Raw genomic sequence first — 16081 nt, 5'->3', positions numbered from 1 at the left:
CTGGAAGAGATGCAACTTCTCACTGACAATTGGGAACTTCTAGCCCATGACCATTCAATGGAGAACTATTTTTTTGATAAGAACATCGCAATTATGTATCGCCAGCATAGAAGCTGTGTGAAAGAAGCATTACTTATCTACCTGCCCCATCAGATATCTCCTGCCTCATCTAAGAAAGATCTATAGTTCCCCATGAGTCTCATCAATCACCCTGAAGCCCATAAAACAGAATGGAAGCAAGCCATCCTTGATCTCAAGAAACTACTGAAGAAGATGAGTTTGGTTTCCATAATGCAAAAACCACCTCATGAGCATTTATTATTGTATATTAATTTGGAAATAATAAGTAAATGACTGTTACACCTTTGTAAGTGTGAATGGATGTCACTGGTGTTGTGGGTTTGTAGCAATTGAAGTTCTTTGTAAGATTTTCAGTTTTTGGCCCTCTATGGGTCTTCATCATTAGGTTGACAGGTGTATTTTACAGCCCCTATTCTTCATGCTGTTGCACCTGAAAGGACTCCAGGGATCATCCTTGTAAACCTCCTCTGGATCCTCTCCAATATCAGTACATTTTTCCTTAACTATGGAGCCCAAAACTACTCACAATATTCCAAGTGCTGTCTGACTAATGCTTTAAAAAGCCTTTACATCACATCTTTGCTTTTATATTCTATCCCTCTTGAAATGAATGGCAGCATTCCATTTGCCATCCATTCCACTGACTACATGCAAGTTGATCTTCAGGGAGTCTGCAAAAAGGCTCCCCAACTCTTCTGCACCTCTGATTTCTGAATTCATTGCCCATTAAAAAAAATTATGTCTATGCCTTTATTCCTTCCATTGAAGGGCATGATCATACACTCCTCTACACTGTACTCCATCTGCCATTTCCTTGCCCAATCCTAGCTATGTCCTACAGAAGCCTGGAATCTGGCACTTTTTGGTTCAAGAGCAATTTTCTTTTTCCCAACAGCTATCAGGTCTTTGAACCTCCCTGTACTACCCTCAACATCACACTACCAAATGACCACAAAAGATACTGGCTACTGGTTACCACTGGTGTACTGCAGGAGCCAAATTGGGGCCACTTCTTTTCACATTGTAAATGATTTGGATCGTAGAATGAATGGCTTTGTGGCTAAGTTTGCAGATGATACAAAGATAGGTGGAGGGGAAGGTAGTGTGGAGGAAACGGAGACACTGCAGAGAGACTTGAATAGATTAGGGGAATGGGCAGAGAAGTGGCAATGTTGAAAAATCATGCACTTTAAAAAATATATATATTTTATTTATAAATTTTAAACCTCAAAAATGGTTACATTATATTCAATTCCAGACATTATTTCAAAACAATTATACATTTGGCACATAACATCCCACCCACCCTCCCACCCATCCCCCACCCCCAAAAAAAGAAAAATGAAAAAAAGAAGAGAAAGAAAAACAGGATAATGCCAAGAAAATAAAACATATATACAATAAAATCTATTGGAGGTTACCAAGAAGTGAGGTTTTCTGAGAGCCTATTAAATATGCAAACCCAAATTTTGTAAATTTGGACAGCATATTTTCCAGAAAACATGACATTTATTTTGCAGATTATAAGTAATCTTCTCTAATGGTATACAACTTTGAAGTTCTGCATTCCATCTTTACATACTCAAATCTATTTCTGACTTCCTTGATAATGCGATACATTTCCTTGAGACTACTAAAGCAATTAACATATATTTATATGTGTTATCATTCTTATCATTCTTTGCTTGGTACCTTGTAGTGTTCAGAAAACTGTGGACGAGGTTTTAAAATCCGTGATATACAGTGTATGGACACTCGAGATAAAAGACCACTGAGACCTTACCACTGCCAATTGCTAGGAGCCAAACCAATCTCCAGTCTTCACTGTAACCTGAAGGCCTGTAATAAATGGAACCTTTCTGCTTGGAGTAAGGTGAATGAATCAGTTGTTCATTTCAGATCAAGTTATGGAATAGGAGTTCTGACTTGGTGAAATAAATTGATGTTTGTTTGCCTCTAGTGCTCAAAGTCATGTGGCACTGGAATCCAAGAACGGTCAGTCTACTGTATGGAACACAAGCAATGCAATCCTAGGGCACAGCCTCAAGCCACCAGATCCTGCAATATTCAGCCATGCACTGAATGGGTGTCTGGACCCTGGAGCGAGGTGGGTGGAACTTTGGCAACTTGAATTTCTGTTGCAACAATAGGACAAAAAAATTAATTGCACATTAGAATTAAATTAAGTAGAGAATAACGTTTACACCTTGCACAAATTTTTCCACCTTTTGTTTGGTATTTTAAAGATATTATCAGATGAATACTGAGGGGCATTGCCGAGCAGGGTAAAGTTAGATTAAAAGTAGAGTGATTGGGTGTGATACTTTCTTGAAGGACAAATGATGACCCTCTTTTGATTCAATGGAGGACAAATTCAGAATGGGTGTTGAAATCAGGTTCAGAAAGCCCTGCTGAGGTATTAACAGATAATATTCATTTCACATTGGCTACAATTCAATTGGGAACATATTATGGCAATTCTTTTACCCCAAACTTGGTTATTGGAATTGGAGTTAATTAGCACATTCCAGAGAATTTTCAACATGTGAAAAAAGGGTTTTTAAAGATGAGAACACAGGAGGGAATATGATTTAAATGACTAGCTTGGGTGAAAATTTATTTGAATCGCCATTAATTAAAAATATTAAATGAAGCTTTAAAAGTACATAATTAAATTGCAAGCAGCGGGAAAATGATAAAAGTTTAAGATTATCAATATTTAAGATACATCTTGAGGTTAGGTGCATCTTATGGCTGCAGACATCACAATGGACAATTTTCTTTGTTCCACCTCTGAGCCACCACCACCTCCCTTTATTCTTGCATATGAATGGGTAATGTTAATCAAAATAAATTTATTTAATTAGAGATCTCTGCCATCATGTTCATTTAAATGTGCATATTATTTGAACTTCATCACCTGACATGTTTAATTCACCAGAAACAATTAAATTAAAGTATTTTAAACAGGAAAAGGTTATGTTAACATACAAATCAAATCAAACCCACCAGTCCACTGCAATGTCAAAATAACACAATTCAATCAAATCAAATTCATCAGTCCATCCAATCCAATTAGTTAATTATTTTCATAGACTAAGCTTTATTATAAGACAGCTACTATCTTGAATGAATGCATAATTTAATAAGTTACTTGAAAGTCACACATTATCTAGCAATAAACAAAAGTGCTGAAGAAACTGAGCAGGTCATGGACACATGTTCAGTCCTGAATTCTAGATACAGACAACATGCGGAAGGGTAAAATTCATAAGCATTGCAAGTTTTGATTTTAAAATTTGTTGGAAAAACAGCTGTTGTCAAGTTTAACTTCAAGAATTTAGGTATGAAGTGGAAAATAATGGAATGTATGAACAGGTCAGATATACATGGAGAGAGAAGCAAGCTCATTATTTCAGTTGAGGATCATATTCAATAATTATTTTCACTATCATCCATATCTTATATTTGGCAATACTGGAAATTTCTCATTGTAATTGATTGGAATCTACTGCAAATCAATTATTTTAAAATTTATTTTCTTTTTCTTCTCCATTATAATTTCTCTTTATTTAAGACTGATTCATAGAACCATAGAATACTACAGCACAGAACCTTTGGCCCTTCTAGTCTGTGCTGAACTATTATTCTGCCCAATCTCACTGGACCATATCCTTCCATACCCCTCCTGTCTATCTACGCATCCAAATTTTTCATAAATGTCAAAATTGAGCCTGAATTTACCAGTTCAGATGGGCAGCTCATTCCACACTCTGTATGTGAAGAAGTACCCCCTCATTTTCTTTTGAACTTTTCCCCTTTTACATATAACCTATGTCCTCTAGTTTTACTCTCTCCAAACCTCAGTGGATAAATCCTGCTTGCATTTACTCGATCCATTTAACCTTTCCCAACTCTGTTTAGAGGACATTGAGGTGAAACACCAACTTGCTTTTCTATCTTCAAAAAATCTGCTTGACCTGATGACTTCTTCATTACTTTGCTTTTCGCTTTAGATTCCAGCATATGTAGTCTCTTGTATTTCCAGTTTCAATTTTTTTTATTTACAACACGAGGCTGAAATCTGGGGCTCCCTCGAGGAAATCAGCGGGTCGAGCACCATGTTTGAGAGAAAAGGAATTGTCGACATTTCAAGTCAGAACCACTCATCATGTCTCGGTGAACATTTCTGCCCCGAAACATCAACATTGCTCCTCCTCCCACTGATACTGGTCAATCTGCTGAGCTGCTTCACCAAATGGCTTTTTGTTCTATTTTAATTACTTGTTATGAATGTACTTCTCACAGTGAGGGAAGTGATATATTTCATTTTTGCTGGTAATGGGAGAAGGTTATTTTGTACTTATTATTGATATTAATTGAGAGTTGTTTTAATAATGTAGTGTTCTGCATCCTGTGGAGAAGGCTTACAGCATCGTACGGTGAAATGTATCAACATAGAAACTAATAAGACGGAGAAAGACAGCAGCAATTGTGCGACTCAGCCGGCCCACACTGTAGTACAGGTGTGCAATCTCCAGAAGTGCAGCAATAACAAAGGTAAAGAAATGTTTTAATCAGTGAAAAAAATATTTTCTGGTGAATGCTTTGCACAGTAGCTGTCTGTAGAGCTCGTCGAAAGAACCAAAGACTCGTTGATCCAAACCAAGGCTTTTATTAGCAAAAGACAGGAGCTCTTCACAGGTGGCCGACCAGTCCGGAATGATCTGACCTGGCTAGGGACACAGCCCTTTAAGGCCCAGACAGTAGGCGTGGCTAAGCTCTCAGCCAATCGCTGTAAGCACAGTCTAGATACTTTAACTATATACACTATAGATCTGTACAATCACACTGTCCAACATCCAAAACAAGAAGAAAACCTGTCAGCTCTCCTGCACAAAATAACAGAAAGCCCATACTGGGCAAAATCAAATGGTTGGAGGGCACTGTATTATTAAAATTGTAGTTTGACATTTGAATTAACTCTGGACTTGTTCATTATGGGAAGCTACAGACAGAGTACAAGATATGGTGAAGGAACGTATGAAGCTCCATCCTTTGATGGGTTAAGGGTCAAGTTCAGATTATTGGCCACCTGGAGGAACTTCTCTGAGTTACGATCATGATCATTGAAGTCCTTGTCACATATAATGACATTGTCCAGATAAGGGTAGGTGGCTTGCAAGTTGTGAACATCAACATTTCTCACTGGAAAACCAAAACACTGTTGGTAACTCCAAATTGAAATAGTTTGCCTCAAAAGCAGTATGCTGCCTTTCATGCTTGTGAATGGGCACCTGATAGTAGGCTGATTTAAAATAAATTGTGGAGTATATTTTGTATTGTGCAATCTGGTTTACCATGTCTGAGATACGTGGCAGGGGATAAGCATCAAGTTGCGTAAACCTGTTTATAATTAGTCCACGACCATTCTACTTTTTGCGCCAAATACTTGTGCACGCCAAGTGAAAGTGAGTCAGGCAAGGAGGAGCTTGCTGAAAGTGAGTCAGAGGAGGAGGAGCTTGCTGAAAGTGAGGAGAAGGTAAGCTATTAAAGTCGGGGGCTTACTGGGGCTTGGGCCTACTTGGTTTGGCTGGGAGTCGGAGGAGGAGCTTGGAGAGAGTCGGGCTGTGAATCAGAAATGGAGGAGCTTGCTGAAAGTGACAGGGTTAATTGGTCAAGGGGCCAATAAAAGGAGTGAAAGGGGAGGGAGCGGCCAGCGAGGAGCGGCTCAGTAAGTGAGTTTCGGCGAAAACAGGCAAGGAGAAAAGGTAAGCTGAGTTATTTGCCTTTGTATTCAGAGTCATGCCAATAGGGTTAGTGCTCTGTACTGGGTGTCAGATGTGGGAACAATGGGTGACCTCCACCCTCCCAAATGGCCACATCTGCACCAGGTGTACCGAGATGCAGTTACTAAGGGAGCGAATTAGGGATATGGAGTTGCAGATTGATGACCTGCGGCTTGTAAGGGAGAGTGAGGAGTTAATCGACTCAACTTTCAGGCCGATAAATACTCCAGAACCCGTGTCAGGTCAGTGGGAAACCGTCAGGGGGGGAAAGAAAAAAGTGAGAAAAATGGAGAGCACACCAGTGACTATCCCACTCAGCAACAGTTATGTTGTGTTGGATTCTGTTGAGGGAGATGACCAGACAGAAGATGGCCATGGCCACCAGGTCAATGGCAATGAGCCTGGCAGAGTGGTGCAAAAGAAAAGGAAAAGGAGAAATGCAGTAGTTATTGGAGACTCCATTGTCAAGGGTACAGACAGGAGGTTCTGTGAGCCACATAAGTATACCCGCATGGTGTGCTGCCTCCCTGGTGCAAGGGTACGAGATATCACAAATCGGGTCCAAAATATTCTGAGAGGGAGAGCAGTCTGATGTCTTGGTACATGTGGGTACAAATGACATTTACAAGAAAAGGGAGGAGGTAATGAAAAGGGATTACAGTGAGCTGGGACAAAAGCTGAAAGACAGGAACGCTAGGGTGGTGATCTCGGGATTACTACCTGTTCCAAATGCAATTGATGAAAAGAATGTAAGAATAAGGAAAATGAACGTGTGGCTGAGGTGCTGGTGTACAAGGCAAGGATTTGGCTTTTTGGATCATTCTTTTGGGGAAGGCATGATCTTTACAAGAGGGGCGGGTTGCAAATCCAAAAGGTGTCAACATTTTGGCAAGTATGTTTGGTACAGCAGTGGGGCAAGGTTTAAACTAATTTGGCAGGGGTATGGGAACCAGACTGATAGGAAAAAGGGTAGGGAAGATAAAGTAATGGCCAGGAAAAGTAAAATAGGAAAAGTAATGTTGGGAGGATTGTAGAGCTCGTTGAAAGAACCAAAGAGTTGTTGATCCAAACCAAGGCTTTTATTAGCAAGACAGGAGCTCTTTACAGGTGACCGACCAGTCCGGAATGATCCGACCTGGCTAGGGACGCAACCCTTTAAGGCCCAGACAGTAGGCGTGGCTTAGCTCTCAGCCAATCGCTGTAAGCACTGTCATTACACTCTCGATACTGTAACTATATACATTCGTGATAGGTCTGTACTATCACAAGGAGAAAGTAAAAAATCAGATGGTGCAGTGAGTTTTCAGGTCAATGATAATGTTAAGAAAATTACAAAGAAAAATAGTGGGCAGAAAAATCAAAAGAAAAGGTTACCGAAGTCACTAGATATTAAAAGGACAAAGAGCATAATGGCACTTTATCTGAATGCCCGCAGTATTAGAAATAAAGTTAGTGAACTTGAGGCGCAAATCGGTACCCATGCCTATTTGGTAGCCATCACGGAAGCATGGCTACAAGGTGACATTAAATGGGAATTAAACTTTCAAGGGTATCAGGTGGTGCAAAGAGATAGAGAGGATGGTAAGGAAGGTGGAGTTGCACTCTTAATCAAAGATGAGCTCCAGGCAGTAGTGAGGGATGATATAAGATCTAAAGAGTCCATTTGGGTAGAGATAAAGAATAACAAAGGGAAAAAAATTATTGGTGGGTGCTATCTATCGCCCACCAAATAACAATAGTTTAGTGGCACAGGAAATAAATAGAGAGATAAGTGAGGCATGTAATAATGATACGGCAATAGTCATGGGGGACTTTAACTTCCACATAGATTGGGAAAATCAAGTTGGTCGTGGGAGTCTAGAAGAGGACTTCATAGAATGCATCTGCGATAGCTTTCTTGAGCAGCATGTTAAGGAACCCACAAGAGAAAATGCTCTCCTGCATCTAATGTTGTGCAATGAGATAGGTAGAGTAAATGATTAATAGTCAGAGACCATCTGGGAAATAGTGATCATAGTATGATTGAATTTCTCATTCAGATGGAAGGGGAAATAGTTAGATCTAAAACTAATATATTATGCTTAAACAGGGGTGACTTCCATAGGATGAGGGAGGAATTGGGCAGAGTGGACTGGGAGCACAGGCTAATTGATGAAACAGTTGAGAAACAGTGGAAGGTTTCCAAAGAAATATTTTGTAATGCTCAACAAAAATATATTCCGGTCAGGAAAAAGGGCAGCAAGGGAGGGAAAAATCAACCGTGGTTAGCAAAGGAAATGAAGGAGAGTATAAAATTGAAGGCGCAGGTGTACAAAGCTGCAAAGAGCAGTGGGAAACTGGAAGATTGGGAAAACTTTAAGAGACAACAAGGGTTTACAAAGCGGGTAATAAGAAATTGGAAAAAGGATTATGAAAGTAAATTGGCACAAAATATAAAAACAGAAAGTAAAAAATTTTATAAATATATAAAACGGAAGAGGGTGGCCAGAGTTAACATAGGACCCTTGGAGGATGAGAAAGGAAAACTGGTAGCAAAAAGTGAGGAAATGGTCGAGGCATTAAACAAATATTTTATGTCAGTCTTCACGGTGGAAGACACGTCCAGAATGCCCAAGTGCGGAGTTAAGGATGCGAATGTTGGGGAGGGCCTTGATAAAATAGTTGTTACAAAGGAAGTAGTGATGGAGAAACTAATGGGACTAAAGCCAGACAAATCACTTGATCCTGATGATATGCATCCAAGGGTTCTGAAGGAAATGGCAGAAGTTATAGTTGATGCATTGGTGGTCATATACCAAAATTCCTTGGATTCTGGGCAGGTCCCGGCAGACTGGAAGACAGCAAATGTCACGCCACTTTTTAAGAAGGGATGTAGGCAGAAGACTGGAAATTATCGGCCAATTAGCTTGACATCTATAGTTTGAAAAATGCTTGAAGCCGTCATTAAAGATGAAATAATGAAACTTTTGGAACGTAAGGGTTCAATCAGGCAGATGCAGCATGGTTTTAGAAAGGGAAGATCTTGTTTGACAAACTTGTTAGGATTCTTTGAGGATATAATGGGTGCGGTGGATAGAAGGAAACAGGTTGATGTTGTATATTTGGATTTCCAGAAAGCATTTGATAAGATGCCACACAAGAGACTTATCAGTAAGTTACAGGAAAGTGGAGTCCGGGGAAGTATATTGGCCTGGATTGAAAATTGGTTGTCTGACAGGAGGCAGAGAGTCGGGATAAATGGGATTTTTCAGGTCGGTAGGGGTCAGTGTTAGGCCCACAACTCTTCATCATTTACATTGATGACTTGGAGGAGGGGACAAAATGTGTAGCCAAGTTTGCGGATGACAGCAAATTGAGTGGAAGAGCAAATTGTAATGAGGATGTGGAGAGTCTGCAGAGGGATATAGTTAAGCTGGATGAGTGGGCAAAGGTCTGGCAGATGGAGTACAATGTTAGTAAGTGTGAGGTTATCCACTTTGGCAAGAAAAATAAGAGCTGAATATTATTTAAAGGATGAAAAACTACAGCTTGCTGTTGTGCAGAGGGACTTGGGAGTGCTTGTGCATGAATCGCAAAAAGTTAGGTTGCAGGTGCAGCAGGTTATTAAGAAGGCAAATGGAATGTTGTCCTTCATCGCTAGAGGAATTGAATTCAGGAGTAGGGAGGTAATGTTGCAACTGTATAAGGTACTGGTGAGACCGCACCTGGAGTACTGTGTCCAGTTCTGGTCTCCATATTTGAGGAAGGATATACTGGCTTTGGAGACGGTCCAGAGGAGGTTTACTAGGTTGATCCCTGGGATGAAGGGGTTGACTTATGATGAAAGATTAAATCGTCTAGGATTGTTTCGCTCAAGTTCAGAAGAATGAGAGGAGATCTTATAGAAACATATAGGATTATGAAGGGTATGGATAGGATAGATGTAGGAAGGATTTTTGAGCTGGCCAGGGAAACTAAAATGAGAGGACACAGTCTCAAGATTCGGGGGAGTAGATTTAGGACAGAGATGAGGAAAAAATAGTTTTTCCTAGAGAGTAGTGAATGTTTGGAATTCTCTAACCAGGGAAGTAGTTGAGGCTGCCTCATTAAACATATTTAAAATTCGTTAGATAAATTTTTACATGATAGAGGAATTAGGGGATATGGGGAGAAGGCAGGTAGGTAGAATTAGGTCATAAATTAGATCAGCCATGATCGTATTGAATGGCGGAGCAGGCTCGATGGGCCATTTTTGGCCTACTCCTGTTCCTACTTTCTATGTTCCTATGACTTGTACTCTCAATAAGCAACTAACCTTGTTCTTAATACAGAGTTTGTCCTCTTTGCTATAGTGCCTACTCTTTGTAGCTATCGGCTTACAATCCGGGATTAGATTGGTAAAAAGGCTTGGAGGTTTAATCTTGATGGTTGACAACCCACCAGCAGCCGCTTGGGGTACCATGATTGATGGTAGTGGGCCGTTAAATGCCAGTACAATACTTTTCATTTGGCACTGGAAATCTCGCCCTAATATCATTGGAGCGCAGAGACCGGGTAGCAGGAGTAATTTGAAATCTTTGTATTGGTTTCCCTGCACTTTCTGGATTATTCTGCAGCAATTTGTAATGTCTCGTTTTAGTCCAGAACAAGCCATTGAAATTTTGCGCTTGGATGGATACAGGTTAAGATTCAGGGAGCTTGCGGTCGAAGGGTGGATATGGCTGTCGGTACAATCAAACAGTCAACGGGCTCCCCATTTACCTTCACCTTCATCGTGGAATGCTTCAGCCTGTGGGGTTCATCTTGGTTTATCGTTATTGATGCCAGAACAGGGTCTCCCTGCGGCGGCAATCTGTCAGAGCTCACCTTGTCACTGGCAGTTCCACTCACGATTTCGGAAGAAGATGTGTTAGATGAATCATTGGGCTCTCCAAGTCAACACAGCAGTTTCTCGGCAGTCTGACGCCCCTGCTTATTAACACCCCTTGTGCGCTTCTTCTTCCTTCTCTTCAACTCACAGCGTGAGCTAAATGTGGACTCACGTGCCTGTTAGGCTCTGACCCAGTGGCCTCGTTTTCCACAATTGGCTCGTCGCGTGGGGCAATGTGAGCATATATGCAGCGCCAATCTGCAGAAGTAGCAACTTCTATAGCAGTCTCTACACTGTGGTTTAGTGGCGCTCAGCAGTGGATCATCACTCCGGGCAGGCTTTGGGGGTGCCGCTTCAGCACCTCTTTCCTTCTCAAGGGCTTTTAGTGCTTTGTAGCACAGCCCTAAGAGTCTTCGATTGTTGTAGAGCGGCATTAATGGTTGGGCCCGGTGTCTCCAATGAGCGTTGTCTGATGTACTCTGACTCCAATCAGCTCATGAACGCGTCCAACACTAAGGATTCTTGGTGGGCTTTGGCCATGACAGCAGTGCAAAAACAGGCTTTTAGTGCGAGCATGAAAGCATCTTCGCTCTCTCTGGCTTATTGTCTTCGAGTGTGAAGTTAATGTCTTGCAAACAAAATATTTTGTGGCATATCATAATAGGTTCTGAGGAGGTTCAGTGCATTCTGGTACACGACTGTCTCCCTAACCACGGAGTAAAGTACTTGTCCAAGAAGAGCCACAAGATGGTCCATCTTCACAGTGTCTTGCACAACGTTGTTCACTCTCATGTAGGCTTCAAAACACTGGAGCCAGTGGTGAATAATTTCTCCAGCTCGAGTGGCACCTTGATCTCTCTCGAGTCTTCCAGAATTGAGGGAAATATCCATGATTGAGAGTGTTAATAAAACTGATATGCCATAGACGTGGTCCAGACATGTGTTATACTAATGCAGGGCTTTTATTAACAGACACTCAGCCACCACTATACTGGCCGGTGGGAAAGGAACTCCATCTGTTATACCAGTAATGTGGAGCATCTCTACAGCCATAGGCAACAACAACTCCATACATGAGAAGCAGTCAATATACTACCCCCCCCCCCCCCCCCCATTACATCGACACCGTTACCTTCAATGTTGAGAAAGAGGGCTGAAATATGCCAGGTAAGTTCAGCAAATCACAGTGAGTTTCGTTGGAACAGTATTAGAGGTGCAATTCAGAGTGGGAGTGGGAAAGAGAATTAAGGTGGCTGGCAATGGTCCACTCTGTGGACAGAACAGAGGTGTTCTGCCACATTTCAGACTTATAAAAGTTCTAAAAGATTAAATAGTCCAGTCCTTTTCCATATTTGCTCTTGGGCATTTGGCATTTTTTGCCTTCATAAATTTCAGATTTTCTGTGTCTGCAGTTTTTTGTTCTCATTTTAATTTATACTTGAAAAGAAAAATCAATGATTTGAAACATTTCTCTTTCCAAACTTCTGCATGAAGATTAAGTGTTTCCAGAGTCCTTGATTTTTATTGCAGGTTACTCCACTGATGGAACTTTTATGAGGTGAAAACTGAAAATGCTGGAAACATTGCTAGTCTGGTTGCATCCAAAAGCCACTATTAATGATTAACATCTGACACCCTCTGTGCCCTCTACCTACAGATGCTGTATGACCTAGGTTTCCCCAGCACATTTAAGTATTGCACCCTTTGAGTCTCTCATGCATTAGATGGAGTGGGTACTGGTCGCACAATCATGATCCAGTTTTGTCCTTCCTACATTTCATCAAATCAGGCATGGGGTTAGGTTCCCAACACCAGGATGTGAGGGTGTAGTGTGCTAGTCATGATCTGACAATGCTGTTATCAAAGGCTCAATGTGAGTTTCACAGCCTAAGTCCCACTCCCTCCACTTCCCAGTGACTCTGTCAGAAAAAGGTGACACAGTTGGTGTAGCGGTTAGCGCAACGCCTTTACAGCACCAGCAATTGGATCCAGGCCAGGGTTTGAATCCCATGCTGTCTGGAAGATGTTTGTCCATTCTCCCCATGTCTGTTTGGGTTTCTCCAGGGGCTCCAGTTTCCTCCCACTGTTCAAAAACGTACCAGGGTGCATGTTAATTGGGGATAAAATTGGGCAGCACGGACTCATGGGCCGAAATGGCCTGTAACCATGCAGTATGTCTAAAAAAAAGTTTGGTGAGACATAAAAGAATTGCCAGAGAAAGCTGTGATATTCATAATATTTCTTTGAGGTGTTATTGTTGATGGAGAGAAGTTAACATATTCTGTAACTGTATTCAATGAGTACATGGATAGTTACTGCATTAGTGCAGCTTTTATCTATTCCATCTTCCATCATTTTCTTCCCACCACTGCTCCCCTTTCTCTACTTTCAGCTCCCAGACCAAACCTCAAGCCAGAAATTGTCTTTGGACCAGAGTGACATGTGCCTTTATCGTCATTCCTACCTTCTTTCAAGGGTGTTGACATTATTCTCACTAGCTTCAGCTGGGTGGGGGGGGGGGGGGAATGGGGGCATTTCAAGTCTGGTCTCGAAGCAACCTGAGCCTCGTGCTCCACTCTCCACTGGAGTTTCCTCTCATCCCATATGGCTACCTTAAGTGCAGTGAGAGTCAGAATCATGATCTCCCTGGTTAGCTTAGGCAGATAGTTTGTAACTGGATCATGGGGAGAAAGCAAAACTGCCTGGAAATTAAAGTTAACTTTTCAGTGTGTAATTATTTCAGATTTCAGATTTATTTGTCAATGTACTTACATGACATCACATACAACCCTGAGATTCTTTATTCTGTAGTTGAGGGAGACTTACCATTTATTGGTAGTGCAATTTTAAAAAACTGTATACAATGTATACAGGATAACAAATAAAGAAATGTAAATAGTTAACATGTAAGCAAACTGACTGTGCAACACAGAGAGGTTAAAAAAATCAATAAAGTGCACAAGTAAGAGTCTTTAAATGAGTCCCTGTTTGAGTTTGTTGTTGAGGAGTCTAATGGTGGAGGGGTAGCAGCTGATCCTGCACCTGGAGTGTGAGTCTTGTGGCACCTATACCTCTTTTCTCAAGGCAACAGCGAGAATAGAGCATGTGATGGCAGGTGTGGTTCCTTGATGATTGCTGCTACTCTCCGACAGTAGTGTTCCCTGTAGATGTTCTCAATAGTGGAGAGGGCTTTGCCTGTGTCCTGGGCTATGTCCACTACCTTTTGGAGGGCTTTACACCCAAGAGTATTGGTGTCACCAAACCAGGCTGCAATGCAGCTAATCAGTCCACTTTTCACCAGACATCTGTAGAAATTTTCCAGGATGTCTGGTGTCATACCAAACCTCCATAAACTCCTGAGGAAGTAGAGTTACTGACGTGCTTTCTTCACAGTGCCATTAGTGTGAGGGTCCAGGAAAGATCCTCAGAGATAGTGACTCCTAAGAACTTAAATGTGCTCACCGTCTCCTCCTCTGATCCCCCAATGATCACTGGATTGTACACCTCTGGCTTTCCCTTCCTGAATTCAACAATCAGCTCCTTAGATTTGGTGACATTGAATGCAAGGTTGTTGTTGGTGCACCATCCTGTGTGCTGACTCATCCACTTTCTAGCATGGTATTTTCAGCAAATTTGTAGACTGAGCTGCACAATATTTAATTTCTGAAAAAAAATGAAGTCATAGAATTATAGCACAGAAAAGTTGCTATTGCTCACTGTTCAGTGATGACAATCAAGTGCCTATAAGGGAAAATTGCAGAAGTTGCATGAGTTTCTTGCAGGGTCCTAAATGCATAGGCACTTGGGACAGGCCACTGATTCACCGTGATCCAATGACATGGCCTAGCTAGGCCACACATGCAGAATTTTGCTCCAAACTCGCATGGATCTGATTGCAAAGACCATGTCTACAGATATGTCTTAGTTTTTCATTTAATTACTTGTTACGCATTTCAAGTAGCTCCCCTTTAGATAAGGTGCTTGTCCACCTTATATATGGACTTATCCCATTCATTTCTACCACCTAAGCTTGCAAAGCTCAACAGATCCCACCCCATATGCACAAACTTCAAACTCCTGATCTGCTGACTTGATCCTCCTCCAACTTTTAGTTTTGAACATCCTGCCCTCACACCAGATCCTCACCTACACCTATTCCGATCCCAGTATGATCCTAATGTTTCAATGCCATGCTGATTACTCTCCTCACCCTTGTCCATCCACACTGACTGCTCTCCTGAACACAGCTTGAACACTACTATTCCCAGTGCCAGCTCAACCCATCTTCAAATGCCAACCTATCCTACTCATCCTCCTCTTCCAATCTTGACCTAACCTGTTCCCGACCAGATCCCTAGCATTCCAATTGATTTTTCGATTTCTGATCCCTGGTTCTCCCCCAGTCTTCCCCTCATACCCAAACTTCTCTTCCATTTGACCCATTTTGGGCCCCAGATTTAGCCTGATTTCCTTCATTCTTTGACATTAGTGAAGAAAAGACCATTTCTGATTCAAGGCACAATAGCAGACTGTCAAATGGAACAATTGTTCTAATGTTTTGCTACTGTTTAATGCACTTAAAATGACCTGAAGGACACCAAATCAATTTCCTGTCAAAGGATTTGAATTAAACATATGATCTGTTTAAGTTATTAACACAGTAAATATTACATTTTGTGTAATGCATAATAACTCCACTGTATTAAATAATTATTTGTTATTCTTGAACCTAAGGCATTATGCAAGCCATGATGAAGTGATTTTTTTCTTTTAAGCATAGTGGAATTCAATGCCTAATGATGGTCTGCATTTCCATCACATCTCTAGTTGGTAATCTTGAAATTTATTGTACTTTTGCTTGCCATTTGTAGTACTGACCTTAAAAACACGTGAAGAAAAATAATTTAAAGAATATTATAAACCAGAGGACAAATCAGGAAATGAAAGATTTTATTTTTTAAAACCAGAAACTGGATTGCAATATTCCTGCTTTGATGTTCATTGTTTCAATATGCTGGATCAGACTCATCTTTTGTTGACAGTTCGAAAGATAGCTGGCAAAAAGTTGCTACTCGCGTGTCAATGCATTTGTGATTCATGTGCCTGCATATTTCAAAGCAAAATGCCCTGGAGGTCAAATTTCTGTGAGTCCAGTGGCAATTCCAGATAATCCTAAGGTACTAGATTCCCTTGACAACAGTCAGTTTATTTAATATATTTTTTTAAAACACAATTGCAGTTATTAATAATATATTGAATAAAACAATATATACGTGGTATATATATGTGTGTGTGTGTGTGTGTGTGTGTGTGTGTGTGTGTGTGTGTGTGTGTGTGTGTGTATCCCTTATCTCTCCCTGTC

The 16081-nt window shown here is 41.0% G+C and overlaps 1 protein-coding gene across 2 annotated transcripts in view; it reads left to right on the top strand.

Annotated features, from left to right (window-relative positions):
• Positions 1-16081, top strand: part of adamts12 (ADAM metallopeptidase with thrombospondin type 1 motif, 12) — a 727938-nt gene that overhangs the window by 623763 nt on the left and 88094 nt on the right. For both annotated transcript variants that reach the window (XM_069924031.1, XM_069924030.1), the window contains exons 21-23: positions 1781-1954; positions 2042-2188; positions 4485-4641. In XM_069924031.1, the coding sequence (XP_069780132.1) occupies positions 1781-1954; positions 2042-2188; positions 4485-4641 (478 nt within the window). The remainder of the gene's footprint in view (positions 1-1780; positions 1955-2041; positions 2189-4484; positions 4642-16081) is intronic.

This window comes from Narcine bancroftii, chromosome 3 (assembly GCF_036971445.1).
Source record: "Narcine bancroftii isolate sNarBan1 chromosome 3, sNarBan1.hap1, whole genome shotgun sequence".
Classification (NCBI taxonomy): Eukaryota; Metazoa; Chordata; class Chondrichthyes; order Torpediniformes; family Narcinidae; genus Narcine; species Narcine bancroftii.
The sequence above is the reverse complement of the archived record's forward strand: the minus strand, read 5'-3'. Positions and strand labels throughout refer to the sequence as shown.